The sequence below is a fragment of the Alexandromys fortis genome, unplaced genomic scaffold (assembly GCF_014885135.2).
Source record: "Alexandromys fortis isolate MF-2015 unplaced genomic scaffold, M_Fortis_MF-2015_v1.1 scaffold_9, whole genome shotgun sequence".
NCBI lineage: Eukaryota > Metazoa > Chordata > Mammalia > Rodentia > Cricetidae > Alexandromys > Alexandromys fortis.
In genome coordinates this window covers 1,246,572-1,268,711 of record NW_026067892.1, presented here as the reverse complement: position 1 = coordinate 1,268,711, position 22,140 = coordinate 1,246,572, and the positions used below count along the sequence as shown (strand labels likewise).

Below are 22,140 nucleotides of genomic sequence, written 5' to 3'. Positions count from 1 at the left end.
CCCCCCCCCCCCCCCCCCCCCCCCCCCCCCCGTCAGCACTGTCCCACTCCTCATCAAGGTGACAAACCAAAACAACTCCGCAGAGACACAATGATGGAAAGGATCCTACCCCAAGACACAGAAAGCAGCTTCCTATCTTCCTCCTCTACCTCCCTGAGCCCTTAATCCTTGAGCCAGAGCTCACTGCCTAGGTACACCACATGCACCATGTACACTTACCCACTGTCCAGCACTGGAAGGCTATTTCTACTGGTCACAGGCTCCAAACTTCAAACTTACAAATGAAAATTGCAGGGCCTGGAGAGTCGGCTGAACAGTTAAGAATACTGGCTGCTCTTGAAGACGGAACCTGGGTTCAATTCCCAGCACCCTCACAGCAGCTCACAACTGCTTGTAACTCCAGTTCCAGGGGATGTGATGCCCTCTTCAGGCCTCCACAGGCACTACACACAAACAGGGCACCGACATACGGGTAAGCAAACATACATAAACACACAAAGTTTCTTAATTAATTTTTTTAAAGATTTATTTATTTAGCCGGGTGGTGGTGGCGCACACCTTTAATCCCAGCACTCGGGAGGCAGAGGCAGGCGGATCTCTGTGAGTTCGAGACCAGCCTGGTCTACAAGAGCTAGTTCCAGGACAGGCTCCAAAACCACAGAGAAACCCTGTCTCGAAAAACCAAAAAAAAAAAAAGATTTATTTATTTATTATGTTTACAACATTCTGCCTCCATGTATGCCCGCACACCAGAGAAGGGCGCCAGATCTCAGTACAGATGGTTGTGAGCCACCATGTGGTTGCTGGGAATTGAACTCATGACCTCTGGAAGAGCAGCCAGTGCTAGCTCTTAACCTCTGAGCCATCTCTCCAGCCTCCTTAATTAATTTTTTTAATTAAAAAAGAAATTAAACTTGGGGACATCACAATTCCATTCAGTCAAACTTGTAAATACTAGTATCTCAGTACTGATCTCCTTCAAAACTTCTTTCTAATTAGATTTATTTATGAGTAAAAGTGCTTTGCCTGTGTGTACGCATGTGCGCTATGTGTGTGCAGTGACTATGGAAGTCAGAAGAGAGCACTGGGTTCCCTGGAATCAGAGTTTCAGACAGTTATGAGCTCCAACACCCTTTAGAATGTTTTAAAAATTATGCGCTGGCAGCCAAATTATATACAACCAAGGTACAAAAGACTGAGTTACATGTAAGATTACTGAAGTCGGCAAATGAAACACGGCCAATCCTGAAAAGTTGGCACAGACTTCATGCCCTTCACCTGAAGAGCTAACGTAATATTTTTAAACTTTAATTCTCCCTCGTTACAATCAATCAATACTGATTGCTAAAATGGAACACATTCTTCAGCGTTTATTACTGGCACCAGTAACATGCTAGCCCGCAGCACACAGATAAAGGGGATAAAGGGACTCCCTGAGCCACTGGCTGGAGTCTCCGTCCTCAGAGCTAAGGTTTCCTCATTGCCAGCGGGACACTCTCAAGCACACTTGGGGATGCTAAGGCAGGACTGTGGGTTCAAGGCCACCTGTGCCACCCAGGGACACACACCGTCTTGTGAAAATCAACACACTAGAATGTTCACTCCATCATCTTCTCCCCACACTGACCTACACATGCCACCGCTCAAACTCTAGTCTGGTTTTGATCTTTTTACCGCAGTTTCTTTGTGACTCTGTGTGTGTGTGTGTGTGTGTGTGTGTGTGTGTGTGTGTGTGTGCAGTGTGGCACACCCAAGACAACACGAGTGTGGGAAGGAAAAACCACCTGCAGTTGTTCTCGGCTTCCAGACGCCCAGGTCCTCAGGCCTGGGAAGTACCTTCATCTACTAAGCCTCACTGGCCTTGGACTCTAGTTTTGAAGAAGCCAAAAAGGCACAGTTCCTTCTGCTATGGAGGCCACTACCCAGCTGGCAGGAAGAGCTGGGCTAAGTGAAGGTAATTAAATGTCCTCTAGAAAATTAACCCAGTGTGCACATCTGGCTGCTTCACCTTGTAGTGGTCTGGATGAAAATAGTCCCTAGAAGCTCATGTTTGAATGTTTGGTCCCCAGTTAATAAACTGTTTGGGAACAATTAAAAGGTTCTTGTTAGAGTAGGTATGTCTCTGACGAATGGGCTTTGATGTTTCAAAGGCCCACACCTGGCCCTGTCTGTCTGTCTGTCTGTCTGTCTGTCTGTCTGTGTCTCTGTCTCTCTCTCAATCTGCCTGCGGATCAGGATGCAGAGCTCAGTTACTGCTCCAATGCCATGGCTGTCTGCTTCCCACAATGATCATAGACTAACCCTCTGGAACTGTAAGCAAATGTGTTCTTTTCTGAGAGCTGGTAAAATACCTGCCCACCCAAGGCTTATGACCAAGTTTGCTACCCAAAATCCACAAGGATAAAACTGACTAAAATTTGTCCTCTGATCTCCACACATGTTGGCATAAACACCCTCTACAACAAAAGTTTTGGTTTTATTTTATTTATTTATTTTGTTTTCTCAAGACAGGGTTTCTCTGTGTAGCCCAGCTGTCCTGGAACTCGCTCTGCAGATCTGACCCCCCCCCCCCCTGCGGAGACAACACAGTGAAGCAGCCGCGTTACGTTTAAAATGTTGTTTCTACCCTGGCATGGCAGTGGACACCTATAATCTCACACTAGGGAGGCTGAAGCAGGACAATTATAGATTCTAGCGCTACACAGTAAGGGTATGTTCCAAAAACCACACAAACACGTAGGCTGGCCAGGCAGCTCAGTGACAGGACACTTACTCAGCATGTACAATGCCCAGATTTAATGCCTGGCACCTGAGGACAAGAGTCAAGAGCAAAACAGCATGTGTGAATTCTGTAGATAGGGAACTAAAAAGCTTGCTAAGCGAAGGGCTTGAAATTCATAGAAACTAAATCCTAGCCCTTTCTGCTACACCAACAGGCTCCCAACTCATCTCGCGAGGCAAGTGCTTCTCGCCATTGAGATCCACTAGGGCTACAGAAGGACCTTGATGTGCTAGCCCACAGTACGACCTTGCATGTGATAGCCAACTAAACTGCGACACTCAGCCCCAGATTTTCTCTCAATTTTTTAAAAATGTATTCACTTATTTATTATATATACAGTGTTCTGCCTGCATGTATGCCTGCACAACAGAAGAGGACACCAGATCTCATGACAGATGGTTGTGAGCCACCATGTGGTTGCTGGGAATTGAACTCAGGACCTCTGGAAGAACAACCAGTGCTCTTAACCGCTGGGCCATCTCTCCAGCCCCTTCAATTTTTTTTTTAAGACAGGGTTTCTCTGTAGCTTTCGTGGCTGTCCTGGAACTAGCTTTTGTAGACCAGGCTGGCCTCGAACTCACAGAGACCCGCCTGCCTCTGCCTCCCGAGTGCTGGGACCCAGTTCAATTTTTTTTAAGATTTATTTTACTCCATGCGTGTGAGTGTATGGCTAGTGTGTATGTCTAGTGCCCTCAGAGGTCAGAAGAGGACACTGAAACTGCAGTTATGGATAGTCATGAACACTACATGGGTGCCAGTAACTAAAACCAGGTCTTCAGCAGGAACAAAAATTGCTTTTAACTGTCAAGTCATCTCCAGACCCAAGTTTTCTGCTTCTAATAAAATACTACAGAAAAAGAACCCGTAAGTTTGAAAGAGAGCAAGAGGCTGGGATGCACAGGAGGGTTTGGAGGGAGGAAAAGACAGGAAGAAATTATGTAGTTATATTATAATACCAAAAAAATTTAAATTTGCTGGGTGGTGGTGGCGCATGCCTTTAATCCCAGCACTCGGGAGGCAGAGGCAGGCAGATCTCTGTGAGTTCGAGGCCAGCCTGGTCTACAAGAGCTAGTTCCAGGACAGGCTCCAAAGCTACAAAGAAACCCTTTCAAAAAAAAATTCACACACACACACACAATAAATAAAATTTATTTAAAAAATGAAAAGAGGGTCGGGTGATGGTGGCGCACGCCTTTAATCCCAGCACTCGTGAGGCATAGGCAGGCTGATCTCTGTGAGTTTGAGATCAGCCTAGTCTACAGAGCTAGTTCCAGGACAGGCTCCAAAGCCACAAAGAAACCCTGTCTCAAAAAACAAACAAAAAAAATTAAAAGAGGGCTGGAGAGATGGTTCAGCGGTTAAAAGCACTGCCTGTTCTTCCAAAGGTCCTGAGTTCAATTCCCAGCAACCACATGGTGGCTCACAACCATCTATAATGAGATCTGGTGCCTTATTCTGGCCTGTAGGCATACATGCAGATATAATACTGTACACATAATAAATAAATAAATCTTTAAAACATTAAAAGAAAGTGCTTCCTATAGGCCAGCATAAGCCTGGCATAGTGGTACACATTTGAGAGGCAGAAGCAGGCAGATGTCTATGAGTACAAGGCCAGCCTGGTCTACACGAGTTCCAAGTCAGCCAGGGCTACACAGAAGACCCTGTCTCAAAAAAAAAAAAAAAAAAGTGTGACTTTTTGCCAGACACAGTGGCTCACCCCTGTATTCCTACCACTCAGGGGATACAGGCAGAAGGATTGCAATTATGGGGCCAGCCTGAGGTACTTACTGAATTCCAGGCTAGATCACAATACAGAGAGACTACCTCAATCCACGGCATGGCTCAGAGGTGAAGGCGCCTAACACCGAGCCTGCTGACCTGGGTTCAAATCAATGGACCCACATGGAAGGAGAGAGCCGATTTCCGAAAGTTATGCTCTGACCTCTCTGTGGCACAGGCTCACACACACACACACACACACACACACACACACACACACACACGCATGGGCACACACATACACACACACTTTAACACACAAATGTAAAGACAGAGAGACCCTGTCTTAAAAAGTTGTAGAAAAGCTATGCAATTCAAATTTCTATTTCTGGAGGAAAAAAGAAGTATGCCAATGGGTAGCTAAGATTGCAGAGCAGAACACTCAGATATTTAGGGAACAACCCTTTACTCATTTACCTTACAGAGCAGAACACTCAGATATTTAGAGAACAACCCTTTACTCATTTACCGTATCATACTTATTTTGAGAGCTGTCACATCTAATCCGAGTAAGACATGCTTTGTCTGAGGGTTCTAAACATGCCTATCTCCACTGTCTCTCTGTAATTTGAATATTGTTCTGGAATGACATCATATGTTCTCAAGATTAGGACATCAGAATCTAAAAACTGAACACACGAGGGCATCTACCTCAGTGACAGCGTGTGCTAAACATTGCAAAGCCATGGGTTCAATCCTTAGCACCACACACAGACTGAGCAGACAGCAAAACCAAGTGTTCAGTGGTTTACCACAGGAAAGGGCTTTAAACTTTTTGTTTCCCGTGGGTTCTGAGACAAGGCCCCATATTATAGCCTGGCCTGGCCTTGAACTTGCCGGCAATCCTCCTGCTCCAGCTTAGTAACAGCTGGGAGAGCCACAACATCCACCTTTTCAAAATAAACAGAACAGCTGTAATGAAAGGACATAAAATGCCAAGTGTTGTCCAGGATCTAGAAGCAAAGTTCTCACACTGGCATCATATAGGGATGTATTCATGAAAGCCCACACACTCTACAGTCTCTTAAAGCGACTCCCACCAGTGTGTAACATTCGTCACTGAAAGACACGTCCTAGAACATCCCTAGGATCGCACTATTATTCATAATGGCTTAGCTGAGAAAATACAGAACATTCACCGACAGCACTAACAGAACAGCATACGGTAATGGAGACTGCAACACGGCACAAGCCTGATCGTGTACTACAACAGACAGGCTAGGGAGCTGGCCCAATGGGTAAAACGCTTCCGTGCCAGCACGAGGACCTGAGTTCAGTCCTCACCACCCACACGAAAAGTCTGCTGAGGTAGGGTGCATTTCTAATCCCAGCTCTAGGGAGGCAGAGACAGGAGTTCGGGGTCCCAGGGAGGTAACTGATAGACCGCTACAGAGAAAAGATGTATGAACAGATGCACAGACATAGCTGTTTGCCTGGGGGCTTCAACCAGCTCCTGGATAAGCTCCCTCCCCTGGGAGTTGCCCCAAACTCCACCTCCGAGAAAGCCCGCCAAACGGTGATCCCTCCCTACGGAAGGCCAGGACCACTCCCACAGGCTATTCAAACTGCCCCCAGAGAATAAACACTTAGTCTCCGGTTTTGCATGGTCTTCCCCTCTCCAAGTTTCCCCAGGCCACCAGGGAGTAAGGCCATCTATTAAACATGGGCACCTTTTAATTTGGTTTAATTTGGTTTGATTGGGATTATTTGTGTTGACAGAGATGCTCCTCTAAGAGAAAATACCTAACATTTGGAGGTTCCCCAGAGAGGGGCTGTTTTTCACACAGGCCCCGGATCACATGTTGGAAAACGCCCTTCGTGAGCATGATCTCCACCAGGGGAGATCAGCTTCGGTCAGTTCTCCTTGAGTACATGCCTCTAGGGTCCAGAGCCCCTTTTGCGTTTATCTTTTGTCTATTTTCGGGCTCTTCCATGGGAGTCACATTGTGTCGAATGCACAATTCAAGCGGCGAGTCAGGCCTTGCTGAGGTGGGACTGAGTGGACAGAGACATCTGCCACTCATTTCCTCATGACTTAAGAGCCCTGTCCCAGTGGACGCACTGTGGCAGGCTTGAGTCCCAAGATTTGGCACAGACTTCTAAATGGGCTCTCGTGATTCAAAGCCAGATCCTCTAACACCCTTGGGCTGCCTTTTACAAAAAAAAAAAAAAAAAAAAAAAAAATCCTTTTTAATGGGGCTATCTAACATCTAACATAAAAACAAAGCTCCAAAAGCCCATGGTTTCTGGATGCTGTGCTCCTACCCCCACTCCCATTCCTCACTCTCTTCCTTGCTTCTCTCGCTGTCTGTCTGTCTGTTCTCAACAATGGATCAGGATCTGTTCCCCCCCCCCATCCCTCCACTCTAAAACCATACAGTTCTTCTGTACTTATGCTTCTGTTCCCTCTTACAGCGTCTGCTAATCTGGTCCTTAACGGGACCACCTCTGTGCTTCCCTGGCTTCTGCCTCCTGCCTGTACCAGGATTTTTAAGTTGGTCAGCTGACACAGGTTCCTAAAAGTGTTTTGTCTGTCTGTTAGAATAATGTGGCCTCATTATGTCTATGTGAGTATATGGGTGTGTTTCCACAATATGCTTGTTTTATTTCTCTTTGTGTATGTGTGTGTTTTAAGATCTGTAAAACTTTAAGTCCAGATTACAGCAGCTCTGGAAAGATACAAACATGTGGGTAAGCTCCATTTTAACCCATCACCATTTGGGTAAGAGTACCCACATGTGCTAGTATTCTTTGACTTATTAAAATAGTCCTTTTAATCTTATTACATTTACTAGCTTTGGTAAGCTGTAACTGAGTAAAATACATGTCTAAATTTGGCTTATATGTCTAATTTAAATATAACAGGTAATGGTACCCAATTCTCAAGTGTCTACAGATCTGAGAGTATGGCATTTAACAAAAGAGCTTCTAACAGAGACGTGCCAGCTCCTGCAGCACCCTATAGCTCCTCCAAGAAGATACGTGGTTGCAAAATACCTTCCACCTCGAGGCTTGCCTTTGGGTTTGGCAAAGCCACCTGCACAGCAAAAAGCAGCCTTCTACCTCACCAGCTTCCTGCATGCCACCAGGGGAATCGATCTTCTCATCCTGCCAAGACAGGTAGACTAAATCTTACTGCAAGCACTGCTTCTAGATTGGTGTTCTCCAAGGACCACAGAGAGACATGGATTGCCTGTGTAGCTAAAAAAGCTGTCTCATTTCTGCTCATTTATCCCCTTAGATCTGTCTAATGGCATTTGGTGACTTAAGGTACTTGTAGCTCATTACTTCATTTGTTAGGTTTCCTACTAAAATACAGACAGGTGTGCCTCTTTAACAGGCTTCATAGCCCAGGACTAACAGGTTTTAGGTGTATCTTCTGAAGCTCAGAGTTTCCAATTTCCTTTAATTGTCTTCTAAAGTGTTCATACCTTTTAACCTAAAGCAATAGTCTTTTGCTATGACACCAAGATGTAAATCTGTTCCAGTTCTCTTACAGATACCTACAGGTTCTTGGGAAAAAGTTCTACTGCTGTATCAAAAATCAAGTCTGGTAAAAACTAACAGTCTCCAGAACATATTTTTAACCCCACCCATTTCTTAAAAATATTTATTTATTTATTTATTTATTTATTTATTATGCATACAATATTCTGTCTGTGGGTATGTCTGCAGGCCGGAAGAGGGCACCAGACCTCATTACAGATGGTTGTGAGCCACCATGTGGCTGTCAGGAATTGAACTCAGGATCTTTGGAAGAGCAGGCAATGCTCTTAACCACTGAGCCTTCTCTCCAGCCCAACCCCACCCATTTTAAAGAATATTTTACAGGTCACTCCTGCTGTCTGGGCCAAGACCAATTTAGAAAGTACTCGCCAGACAATGCCAACACTTGCACCAGCTCCTGGGAATTCACCATGGTACCAACTCTCCTGGCTCAAGGACACCTACCAACCAAAATCTAGTTTTATCTGCTATTGTGTCCCAGTTATACACCTGAGCCTCACCTGTACAACCGGAGTATTTCTCTGTCCCGTTCTTCCTGGCAGTTAATGACTTCCCATGCCTGGCCCCATTCATGGGGCCAATAATAACAACACTTTTTCTCCTAGTCACCTGCCTTCTCATCTCCCTCAGAAACAGCTGCCTGAGGTCTCCAGGATGGCAGTAAACCTGATGTCACTCCAGCCACACCTCTCACTGAGCGGGAGCCCACCAACTCCCAGCCCTTCCTTCTCCCACGTTGCCCCATGCCCACAGGAAGTAGCCAGACTTGAGCAGGTGCCTCTTTATCCAAGGAGTCTAAAATGTTTGGTTGAGGGCTTCACCTCAGCTTGCTGGCACTCCTTTATCCAAAAGCTCTGGAATGTTTGGTCAGAAGCATCACCTCAGCTCCCTAACACCCCTTGATAAAAAGTCTGGATTGTTTGCCTGGGGGCTTCACCCCAGCTCCTGGCATACGCCCCCTCCCCTGGGAGTTGCCTTAGTCCAAACTCCACCTCCGAGAAAGCCTGTCAAACGGTGACCCTCCCCAGGGAAGGTTGGGACCACTCCCATAGGCTATTTAAACTGCCCCCCAGAGAATGAACGTGGTCTTCCCCTCTCCATGTTTCCCCAGGACACCCAGAAGTTAAGGCCATCTATTAAACATGGGTGTCTTTTAATTTGGTTTAATTTGGTCTGAGTGGGATTATTTGCATTGGAGAGATGCTCGTCTAAAAGAAAATACCTAACGATACCCAAGGCACAAAAAGATGTTTAAGCCAACAAAGTCAGATACAGTAGTTTAAACCTGTAACACATACACGTTCAATAAATAAAATGCTGAAAATATGTATGTGAATAAATAAACGCACGGGGGGGGGGGGCTGGAGAGATGGCTCAGTTGTTAAGAGCATTGCCTACTCTCCCAAAGGTCCTGAGTTCAATTCCCAGCAACCACATGGTGGCTCACAACCATCTGTAACGGGGTCTGGTGCCCTCTTCTGGCCTGCAGGCATACACACAGACAGAATATTGTATACATAATAAATAAATAAATAAACGCACTGGGCTAAGAACACAGCAAAATTGGCAGTATTTACAGCCCATGCGTGAGGCGCTCGGTCCAGTCTCTAGGGCACAGGATGGGAAGTGGGGGGAAGTGGGGAGAGCCACAAGCAGTGGTGCACACCTGCTGTCCTGGTGCTGTGAGCCTGAGGAAGTAGACCACAGAGACTCCACCTCGACAATGAGACTCTGGGGTCTGGGGATGCAGCTCAGGGGCAGAGAGCTTATGTCAAGCACACAAAGCCCTGAGTTCTACCCAAGGACAAAGCAAAACAAAATATGAATCTAAAATTTTGCTTGTTTTGGTTTTTTGAGACAGGGTCTCTCTGTGTAGCCTTGGCTGTTTTGGAACTCACTCTTTAGACCAGGCCAGTCTGGAACTCAGAGATCCACCTGCCTCTGCCTCCTGACAGCTGGGATGGAAGTCGTGCACCACCACCACCCAGCGAATTTAAAGATTTTTTTTAAGAGCACCTACACTGTGCAATCCCATTTATATAAAATAAGACAATGGTCCCATTTTGATGGAAAGGTAAGGACTGAAATAAGGCATGGGTGCGGCAGGAAGCCTCCTGAGTGCTGGGAATATTGCTTCCGCACCAGGTGCTTCAAGTGGGTGCATGTTCTGTCTGAGCATGCAAAGATGCAGAGCACTGCGGCAGCGGAGGTCAAAGGGCAGCTCAGAGGGAGCCTCCTTCTATCACTCACTAGCTGTGGTTCTGGACTAGTTACTTAACCCTTCGGCTGAAATTCTTCACTCACACAGCAAGCTTCCGCCTCCAGCAATACAAGACTGCAGATGCTTGTTAGTACAGACGGCCACCACTGTCTGCTGAGTAAATACAAGAGGTTTACTCTAAATCCACATCAGAAAATGAGAAAGGAAACAGAAACAGGGCTTGAGTTTTACTAGAAAATGGACGGAAGATTTACTAGAGAAGTGACGGTGTTAAAAACTAGTCTCACTGGCAGCAGTGGGGCTTGACTTTAGTCCCAGAACTCGGGAGGCAGAGGCAGGCCGATCTCTGTGAGTTGAGGTCCAGCGTGGTCCAAGGCTGTTACACAGAGAAACCAAAAAAAACCAACAAACAAAAACCTAATGTAGCACAAAGGAAGGAATTTAACCTACAAATTAAGACTAGTCCTACAGACTTCCACCCAGAGGCCCTGACAGTCACCTGTGAGAGCTGAGGCCCGTGCAGCGTGTAACAGAAGGATCTCCAAGATCCTTCCAGTGCTTGCATACCCTGGGGCACTAGGAAGCCCCATCAGGCCAGCAACAGCTCAACTCACTCAAGTTCTCTTGTTCTCCAAAACGAGTTATGAAACTTCACACATCCCTGAGTTCCAGCACCTATGTTTATAAAAACTCTAGGCTGACATTTTCTACAGTCACTTAAGAGTAAAGAACTAAACTGCCAATGGGATTCTGACAGAGGCAGCGAGCATTCTGCCATTAGTGCTTTGAACCTGTCCCCAACTCCTCTTTACTTAACACAGTTTCTATGTCAGGCGCCGTGACAAACGCCGTGTCCCCAGTCCTCAGAGCCCTCTGCCAGCCTCCACTACTCTTCCCTGTTCACTTACACCCACGACAGCACAGCTGGGAAGGCAGTCCTGGTCGACAGCGGCAGAGCTGAAGGTGAATCTGTGATGTTCTCTCCATCCAGAGTCCCAACTGACTTCACAGCCTATCGCATACCTTCTTGTACAGTGCACGGTCATTAGCAAGAAGAAATGCCAGACGCGGTGGCATTATACCAATAATACCAATACTCAAAGGCTGAAATAGACAGGCAGGGGTCTCAAGAGGGAGAGAGGGGAAAAAAGGAAACAAACAAAAAACACTAATAACCTAATTTAGTGAAAAATCTCTTTTAGCATTTATTTATGAAACAGGGTCTCACTGGGTGGTGGTGGTGCACGTCTTTAATCCCAGCACCTAGGAGGCAGAGGCAGGCAGATTTCTGTGAGTTCAAGGTCAGCCTGGTTTACAAGAGCTAGTTCCAGGGCAAGCTCCAAAGCTACAGAGAAAACCTGTCTCGAAAAACAAAAACAAAACAAAACAAAAAAACTCACAGGGTCTTAGTAAACGGTCCAGGTTGGCCTCAAATTTAAGACCTTCCTGCCTCAATCTCCCAAGGGTGGGGATTACAAACCCGTACCACCACACCAGCTAATTCTGACAATTTTTTAAATAAATAATTACTTCCTATTGCTAGGTAGAGTTCTTTCCACGGGTTCATTTCAATGAACATTTAATGGTGTATTAAATTTCTGCATATTGGACAATGGTCTCCCAAACCAGGGGTGAAATTCCTAAGAGACATTTAATCCCTACTGCCTTCCCAGCACCTAGATCAATATCATACAAAGAAGACATTTAAAATAAACATGTTGGCTGGAGAGATGGCTCAGAGGTTAAGAGCACTCACTGACTGCTCTTCCAGAGGTCCTGAGTTCAATTCCCAGCAACCACATGGTGGCTCACAGCCATCTATAATGAGATCTACTGCCCTCTTCTGGGAAGCATACATGGAAGGAATGTTGTATACATAATAAATAAATAAATCTTAAAAAAATAAAATAAAATAAACATGTTAAATTAATAGAAATACCAGGATGCACTTTCTCATCACTGGCCTGTCCTCTGCTCTAAAATACTGTCCCTGAGGTCAAATGGCACTGCCAGACACCTGTCACGGTTAACACAACTCTGCAAACCTCCCCAGCCTTCCTTCCCCACCAGGTGCCACAAGCCACAGAGCCACAGCTCCTTCCTCGCCAGTGAGGGTGAACACCATACACATCAACGTCACACATGATTAGAGTCCAAAATAAACAAAGGCCCTGGGATTCTGGCCTTTCCAACCAGACCTACAGCCTACTCCTCTGAAGGGGGGACCTGACGGTGCAGCTTTAAGTAACCTCTTCCTCCTCCCAACCCCACGCCCAGGAAATCAGAAATGGCCCTCCATGTCAGGCATACTATTCCTACTTTATCTAAAGCAGAAAAAGCTTTCTTCTCCCAGGACTCACCAAACGTGTCAGGGAATACACAAAGTTAGACATGACGCCTCAAAGGAAAAAAAAAAAAATCAAAGGCTTCAGCACGTATCATTAAAATATTATGTTCACAGAAAGTGCACAGAACGTGTGCACACGATAGAGGAAGCACACAGAACGTGTGTGCACACGATAGGGGACGCACACAGAACATGTGTGTGTAAAGGGGAAAGGGCCCCAGCATTAGGAAGCTGGTTCATCCACACTCCCTTATCCTCTGGACATGTCACTCATCCTTGCTGGGCTTCCTGCTTCCTCAGTCAAAAGTGAAGGGTTGAAGTCAGGCATGATGGCACACACCTTTAATCCCAGCACTTGGGAAGCAGAGGCAGGAAGATCTCTATGAGTTTGAGGCCAGCCTGGTGTACATATGAAGTCCCAGAACAGCCAAGACTACACATACTAAGACCCTGTCTCAAAAGAGATCTAAGGAAAAGAAAGCAAAGGGGAGGAGGAGTGGGAGCAGAAGAGAGGGAGGAGAGGAAAGGAAAGGAGGGGGAGGGGAGGAAAGAGCAGAGGGGCTGGACTACATCAAGAATTATTCACTTATTCCAGGATGCTCTGAGAGACTCAGGTAAGTGCATTAGGATTCTCAACTCCCACAAAACTTCAATAACAAATTAGCTCAAGTCAGGCCTGATGGCAAATGTCAATTATTCCAGCACTTGTAAGGTTAAGACAGGAAACCCACTTCAGGCTCCCTAGGTCTGCAAAGTGAGGCACTATCTCAAGAGAGAGACAGAGGCAGCAAGAGAGAAACAAAAGACCAGCAAGGTGGCTCAGCAGGTAAAAGCGTTTGCCATATAAACCTGTTGACCTGAGTCTGATTCACAGAACCTGTGTAAAAGTAGTTTGAGAGGCCGGGCGATGGTGGCGCACGCCTTTAATCCCAGCACTCAGGAGGCAGAGGCAAGTGGATCTCTGTGAGTTCGAGACCAGCCTGGTCTACAGAGCTAGTTCCAGGACAGGCTCCAAAGCCACAGAGAAATCCTGTCTCGAGAAAAAAAAAAAAAAAAAAAAAAAGTGGATTGAGAGAAGTGACGACTCAAAGTTGTATGGCAATTTCCACATGCACACTGTGGCACTCCCGCACCTGCCCAAACGCCCACCACACACACACACTCCATAATGACAAAGTATTTTTGAAACTGTCAGTATATATGAATTTGTCTAGACAGGTCTACAGATGGTACTAAGTTGTCACACACGTTATGACTGCAAACAATAAAAATACCCATGTCCTATTGAGCACTCCCTGTGTCTGAAGCTCTGATGTACGTCTTTACATGTAATAGCTCACGTAGTCTTCTGACATGTAGTCCAAGTCAGCTTGGAACTCTATGATCTCCAGGCTGGCCTCAAATCCCCACTCCTGCCTCACCTCCAAATCACCAGGACTGCTGGGCAAGTGCCGCCACGGCAGCCTACAATAATCTTTGCGGTATATACCAGTACTATCCTCAGTTTAAAGAACATGAAAGTCAATGAGGAAGTGCCCCGGCTCGAGGAGCCCTGGAGCCCAGGCCTGTGTGAGGGGGCTAACCAGAACATCTGGATCTAGCTGATAAAGCTTGAGCTCATATATGCATGTCAGCCAGGAAAAGGAGGACACCATGTCAGGAACAGACTCACACACCATTTGCCAAATAAACACAATGAAAAGGCCTGAAAGGATACATCAGCACAATCCCTGGTGTTCCATGTTGAACTGGACACACACACACACCCCTCTTTAAAACCACTAGCCACCGTGCAGACAAACTGGATCACTAGAGGAACTGAGACCACCTAAATTAACAACCATCACCAACCCCAGGCTAGAAAAAGTTAAGAAACGAATCGCAAAGCTAGCTCCCAATGTTTTGCAGTCACCAGTTCTAACAAGTTGCGCCATCACGTAGAGACCAGGAGTCCTTCAGGTACAGCTCAAAGTTGTCCTGCCAGCCAATCTCTCATGCCCCAAACACCGAGCCACAGAACGACTTAGCAGAAGGCTACAAAGCACAAGCGGACACTGGCTGTCACAAAAACTTCCGTGGCATCTTAAAGGGAAGGTTGCTGAAACTTTATCCCCCAACTCTGACCTTTCTCCAATTAGTCTGTGTAATGAGAAGAAATCGGACTGGAGAAAGGAGGGAGGTCCGAAAGGAGGACGAGCCTCGGGTGAAGGGCTTACATGTTTTCAAGGGTGATGCAACAGGGTCAGACAGAAGAAAGCCGTCGCCTGCGCTGCAAATCTAAGAGGACCTGGGTACTGCAGCATCGGGCAAAGCGAGCAATGAAGAAGCGGAGGCTGGGCGGCTCCGGAGGCGGGAAGAGGCCTCGGGGGGCGGGCAGCGGTGCTCAGGAGGAACCGGCTGGCCTGCCTGGGCTCCGTGCGGGTCTGGGCCAGGAAAAGAGCCGGGTGACCCGCGCGGAGGGAGGCGGCGGGGGGAGGGGAAAGGAGAGGACCGTGCCAGGGCGAAGGAGGAACGCAGAGCTGACAACGACCGGCGAGAGTGGAACCGGGGCCGCCCGGCCGAGCGCGGCCTGAGGGATCGGGAGGGTTCGGGAAGGGCCCGGGTACGTAGAGTGGCGCTCTCACCGGGACAGGTGCTTCAAGATCTGCTTCTTAATGATCCCGGCCATACCGCGGCCTCCTCGGCTGGGGAGCAGAGGCGCCCCTCACCTCGCCGCGGCACGGGCACCGGCTACCGTAGCTACAGCAGGCGCCATGGCGCTTTGTCGCCCCCGCCGCGGCGCCCGTAGGTCCGCCACGTTCCCACCCACCCGCGCGCGCGGCGCCGCAGCCTCCCGCTGAGAAGTGCCGAGGTCGCACGCCGCCCTCCCGGCTCCCCGTGGCGAAAGCGCGCGGCGAGGGGCGGGGACGCGAGCGGCGGCACAGGCGCGCACGGAGTGAGGGGCGGGGCAGCCGAGGCTCACGAGGCGAAAGGCGAGGCTGTAGGGGCGGGGCTTCGGGAGCGGGGGCGGGGCTATCGCATTGAGGGGCGGGGTTCACTCTGCGAGGAGCTGGCTAGGGTAAGCGGCTTTAGGCAGGACCCTCCGGAGGCAGAGGCAACCAGGTCTGTGAGATCGAGGCTAGCCCGGTCTACATAGGGCATTCCAGGACAGCTAGGGCTACAATGAGAGACCTAAATCCAAAAAATAAAAGTATGCAAGTGTCCTCTTGGCGGTTCTTGCAACTTCAAAATCTGAACTCTCACGCTGAAGACGCAGCTCACCTATGACCGACCATGCTTGCACCCGTCCACAGTACCGAAGGAAAGTGCCTCAAACCCTGAAGAGCAAGGACAATAAATGTTTCCAGTGACCCTGTCTGACAAACTGTTCTAGTGATTTTGAGCCAAGAAATCTGACCATTCTTTAACGCTTCCAGTTTCAAGGAAAAGAGAAACCTGCAGTTATTAAGCTTCTATTAAATACATAAGGTCTTCACGGTAAACAGTGACAGACAAGCCTTCAGGACTCTGTTAAATACCGGCGGCCAGGCTTGCTCTGGCCACTATATCTAGGAGTCTAAGATACCATCTGGTCAGAGCTATGCAACCAGGACAAGGGCGGAATCCTGTTTCCATGCGGGACCGTGGCTCAGCGCAAGGATCTCATTTCCCAGTGCGGCATTCTGACAAACTGCTGAGACATCAGGACTCCAACCAACCAAACCAAAGGTAAACAACATACTTTGCATAAAGCCTCCTTTTAGAAAGTTAAAAATAAAAACCAATCTCTCTATTGACCAGTACTATACATGAGTCAAATAAAGAAGGAGAAAAACCGTATTCAGCAACGGCTTTCAACTGCCCTTGGAAAAAGAAGCAACCATGGGACGAGTGCTAATGGCTTCAGTTATTTAGTGTGCTTTTCTTTGTTGGTTAGTTGGGGTACTTTTTGGCAGTAGTGGGTATTACAATGAGTGTCTCAAGCACTCTACCACTGAGCCACAACCACCCAGACACCCCCCTTTAAATATGTATTGTTTTTCTTTATCTGTATGTGTGCTCCTAAGTGAGTTTATGTGCACCATGTACATGCAGGGACCTGCAATGGCTAGAAGCTGTCAGATCCTTTGGAACTTGACTTACAAGCAGCTGTGAGCCAAATGGTGTGGGTGCTGGGAACTGAACCTGGGTTCTCTAAAACAGTAAACGCTTAACTGCTGAACCGCCTCTCCAGCCCATATTTGCTGCAGTCCTCCTGCCTCTGTCTCCTGAGTGCCAAGATTACTGCTGTGCACACCACACCTGGCTCGACTCCTGCCTCTGCCACCTGAGTCCAAGACCAAGATTACAGCTGTGCACGCCACACCTGGCTAGACTCATGGAACTTCCATAAACTATCATAAATTTTTCTGAAACTTTATTCCAAGACTAGCGCTGTTTCCAGAACATAGATTTAATTAAAAAGTTTGGGCTCGCTCTTCCTGTTGCCTGCCGATCCAGACATAAAACTCTCCCCTTCTCCAGAACCATGTCTACCTATCTACTGCCTTGCTTCCCGCCATTATGATAATGAATTACACCTCTGAACCTGTAAGCCAGTCCCAATTAAATGTTTTCCTTATAAGAAAGGGGGGAACCAAGCCAGGCGGTGGTGGCACACACCTTTAATCCCAGCACTCGGGAGGCAGAGGCAGGCGGATCTCTGTGAGTTCGAGGCCAGCCTGGTCTAAAAGAGCTAGGTCCAGGACAGGAACCAAAAAAACCTACGGAGAAACCCTGTCTCGAAAAAAAAAAAAACAAAAAAAAAAGGGGGGGGGCCCACTTTGGGTCAGACACAGTGGTACATGTCTGTAGAGCCAGCTACTCAGGAAGCTGGAAAAGGAAGATAGTTTGAACCCAATAAAGCCAGCACGAGCAGCAAAGGAGACCCAGTCTGTAAAACAGAACAGAGTGGATTTCTGTGAGTTTCAGGGCAGTCTGGTACATAAGAACTAGTTCCAGGACAGGCTTCAAAGTTACTGAGAAACCCTGTCTCGAAAAACAAAACAAAAAAGAAAGGAAGAAAAAAACAAAAGCAGCCAGACTTGGAGGCACACACCTGTAATCTCAGCCTCTGGAAGGCTGAAACAAGACTATTAGAAATTCAAGGTCAACTTCAGTTACTTAGCAAGTTCTAGAACAACCTCTAAAAGAGGGGCTGGGAAATGGCTCAGCAGTTAAGAGCACTGGCTGCTCCTCAAAGGATCCTGGTTCAATTTCCAGTACCCACATGGCAGCTCACACCTGTCTGTAACTCCAGTTTTAGGGGACCTGATACCCTCACACAGACACACCTGTAGGCAAAACACAAGTGAAAACAAAATACAAATAGATTTAAAAAATAGAATGTTAAAATATTTAATAGTTTTCCTATTTTGCTTTGGCTTTGTTTGGTTGGTTGTTTTTTTTTTGTTTTGTTTTGTTTTCCGAGACAGGGTTTTTCTGTGTAACTTTTGGAGCCTGTCCTGGGTCTCACTATGTAGATCAGGCTGGCCTCGAACTCAGTGATCCACCTGCCTCTGCCTCCCGAGTGCTGTGATTAAAGGTGTGCGTCACCATTGCCTGGCTTGTTTCCATCATTATTTTTATTTTAAAGATTTATTTATTAATTATGAAGTTTTGCCTGCATTTATGCTGAAGGCCAGAAGAGGGCACCAGATCTCATTACAGGTGGTTGTCAGATACCTTGTGGTTGCTGGGAATTGAACTCAGGGCCTCTGGAAGAGAAGTCAGTGCTCTTAACCTCTGAGCCATCTCTCCAGCCCCCATCATTATTTTTAACAATAATTCAGCTGGGCGATGGTGGCTCATGCCTTTAATCCCAGCTCTTGGGAGAGAGAGGCAGGAGGATCTCTGTGAGTTCAAGGTCAGCCTCGTCTACAAGAGCTAGTTCCAGGACAGGCTCCAAAGCCACCGAGAAACTTTGTCTCGGAACAAAGAAAAAAAAAAACTCAAAATACAGAATACCAGAAAGGGACAAACTTTTCTCCCCTCATACCTGACCCCAGCTACTATTTGCTCTTCCTAAGCTACCAATATTACAGTTGCATGCCTAACACACGGGCAAACAGAAATAATTCCTAAGGGCAGCAATGAACTTGAATAAATTATTTATTTTAAATGCACACACACATATAATATTGCTGGGAGCCATCCCCGGTGGTAGGCAGGTCCCAACAGAGGACATAAGGAGTAGGCAAGGAATGGAGTGAGCCAGGCCACGATGGTTAGGAGAATCTTTATTCTTCTTTATGCGTCTTTATTTATCCAGACTTTAGTAAGCAGGGATACATTCATGCTCTTCCAAAACATAGATCATGTCATTTTTGTTTTTGGACATTGTCTCCTGCATATCTTTTAATCATCATTAATAAACCATGACAGAACAGTTATCATGACCACACTGATAAAGTTTCTATTTTATATCTTTATAGAATTTGTCTCTGTTGTTCCTTGGTCACAGGACAGCACAGTGGCTCTGCATGAGTGGACTTTCCTAAGGGAGGCCCTGGCATCTTTTATGGTCTTCCCACTCCATACTTGCTCAGCAATACAAGTCTCTGTGCAGAGCGGAGGTAACCTGGGCTAATCTGACTAATCCACTGCCTAGGTGTGTAGCAGGAAGAGGCTAGCGATCTGAACTGTGGCCAGCTTCTCCAGCCCACCAAATCCTGTTGACCTTTTGGAGTTTACTTTGTTTTGAATATCTTGTTCCCGTGTAAGTACAGAGACAGATGTTCCAAGAATATCTCACAGCCTCATTGTTGTAGAATACTATTTTAAGGTGTGTTACTTTTGAATATGTTCTGGAACGTTTAATGATGCAGATATGTTTGATTAAATAAAATTCACCTGTGGTCAGGAGGCTGCGTCAGCAACTAGCTGACAGGAAGTGGGAGGGAGGAACCAGGTGGAGAAGGGTTTTTAATTAAGCAGGGGTGAGGAGAACCAGGAGGACTTCTTGGGAAAGGCAAGGAGGTGAGCTAGGTGAGCTGCTTTCTACTCAGCCTCTCTGGAGAGCAGGATGGTACCTCAACCTTTGAATCTTGAGTTCTTTAGGGACACAGAGTTAGAGCAGTTCTTTCTGTAGCACTGAAAGAGTCTGTGCCAGAGGGAACACAATTTCCTTAGGCTGTGTGGTCGGTACAACTGAGTTGCAGTTGCTGACTAGGATAGCCTATCCTAAAAGGCAGAAACAATTGAAAAAGAAAACACCACCTCATAAAGAGACCTCTGGCATTTTTATGTACCACAATCTCCAAGGCATAAGGAAGACATTCAAACAGATAAGGATATCTCCCTAAAAGCGGAGGGTACAGTATGTTCGGGACTGTCCTGGGGAGGCTTAGAAGCAGTACTCCTGGGAGAAGGCATAAATGCCTCATAAGACATTTTCCATCAATCCAATATCCCTAAACTGTACAAATATTAAAAGGCCCCCAAGTGCGCAGCAGGTGGAGATGAAACCAGAGGTGGCCCGGGACATCATGCCGATAAACTTTGCTGGATCTTTGTCAAGCGGCTGTGCTGGCTTTAGAACTTCTGCCGTTCCCATCAGATATGGCTGTTCCAATATATAATCTAGATGGCTTGTTATTTACATAAATCAAGGCACAGAACCAAGCATATCTGTGCTTTTTCTGTCAGTACACACAGCATCTCTTTCTCTTTTAAATCCATTATGTAGCCCGGTATGGTGGTGCAACCTTCAATCCCAGCACTCAGGCAGCAGAGGCAGGTGGATCTCTTGAGTCTGAGGCCCAAGCTGGTCTACAAAGCAACCAGCTCCAGAAAAAGAAAAACCCTGTCTCATACCACCAATAAACAAACAAATAAATAAAAATCACTACGTAAAGCCAGGCATAGTGGTACAGGCCTTTAATGCCAGCACTCAGGAGGCAGAGGCGGGCGGATCTCAGTGCAGCTTTAGAAGCCTAAAGGCAAAAGACCGTTATAAAGGGGCCTTCTATACCTGTATATTGGCAAAGGCATCATGGCTGCCTGTGAAGGTGGAAGCAGTATTGTGTCTAGGAATGTGGCTGGCCTAACCTAATAGTTCCAGAGCTAGAGAGGTGACGTGATAAAGCAGAGGTGTAACAGCTGTTTCTGTACTTGAGTATGGAGATGGACCCCTGATGCAAGCTGGCTAGCTAGCCTGACCAAACCACTGAGCTCTGGGTTCAATAGGAAAGCTTGCCTTCGCAGAGAACAGAGTGACTGAGACATCAACCCAACATCCACATGTGCCACTTACAGTAGCAAAAACACATGCAACAAGGAAAAGCTCTAGACCGACAGTCAGCAAAGACAGACATCTACTTTACAGAAGCAAGGAATTAAATGCTTCCACACGAGCTGAGAAATGGATGTGAGCTTCAGAGGAAACAGCCCGTCTGCACTCTTAGAAGACTGACCTAAGTCAGCATGCTTGATTTCTGAGCTACAGAACTGTCGCAACGACAAAGGAAGCAAGCTGGTCTAGTTGGAGCCAAACCAAACAGCATGCCTTTTGGAAATGGGATTCTGAGACCTGGGTTGAGGCAGCCTGACCTTTGAATTTATTCACTTCTGCACAGACGCTAAGTCAAGTGGCCCAGAGTAAAGAAAACCTAAAGCGGTGACCAGCAAACTGACCGTCCTGTGCTTGCTTAGTGAGGTCCTACTGTCCCAGGATGGCTCCAGATGCTACATTGTTGACAGTGTTAATTACGCCTAGACAGATGGACTGTTTTAGCGACTGTTTTATCTATAAATTACTACTTAATCTTTTCAGAATTAAATACACCAAGCTAGCCGGGCGGTGGTGGCGCACGCCTTTAATCCCAGCATTTGGGAGGCAGAGGCAGACGGATCTCTGTGAGTTCCAGACTAGCCTGGTCTACAAGAGCTAGTTCCAGGACAGGCTCCAAAACCACAGAGAAACCCTGTCTCGAAAAACCAAATAAATAAATAAACAAACAAACAAACACACCAAGCTAAATTGAGTCAGAAAAAGAACTGGATTTTTACAAATCTTGTAACTATGAAGCATTTACTGGCAAGAAGGCTGGAAGCGGTAGCACACGCGACTAGGGAGGTGGAGGCAGCAGGGTTCAAGGTCAGCCTCAGCTATATAGTGAACACAAGTGCAATATGGACTTTGCTTACACTTCGCCCCCGCCCACACACCACGGCAAAAGACCAAGGAGGGGACCCGAGAAAAGAGAGTAATTGACTAAAGTGGGTAGAGTAACTTACGTGTGGCCAATAACTAGAGTCCAATCCTCACAAGTTGTCTTCTGACTTCTACAATCACACACGCATCAATGTAACAAACAAACAAAAAATGGCTTTTGAGAGAGGATTTCTCTGTGCAGCCCCAGAAGTCCTGAAACTCACTCTGTAAACAACGATGCCCTCAAACTCACAGATCCACCTGCCTCTGACTCCCAAGTGCTGGGATTAAAGGTATACACATCCACCACCTGTAATTTTTTTTTTTTT

General features: G+C 46.8%; 1 protein-coding gene across 1 annotated transcript in view; it reads right to left on the bottom strand.

Annotated features, from left to right (window-relative positions):
• The window catches only part of Bltp3a (bridge-like lipid transfer protein family member 3A), a 54,340-nt gene extending 38,819 nt beyond the window's left edge, over positions 1 to 15,521 (bottom strand). The window contains exon 1 of the mRNA XM_050141174.1: positions 15,264 to 15,521. Within this exon, the coding sequence (XP_049997131.1) occupies positions 15,264 to 15,307 (44 nt within the window). The 5' untranslated portion in view covers positions 15,308 to 15,521. The remainder of the gene's footprint in view (positions 1 to 15,263) is intronic.
• Between the last annotated feature and the right edge of the window lie 6,619 nt (positions 15,522 to 22,140).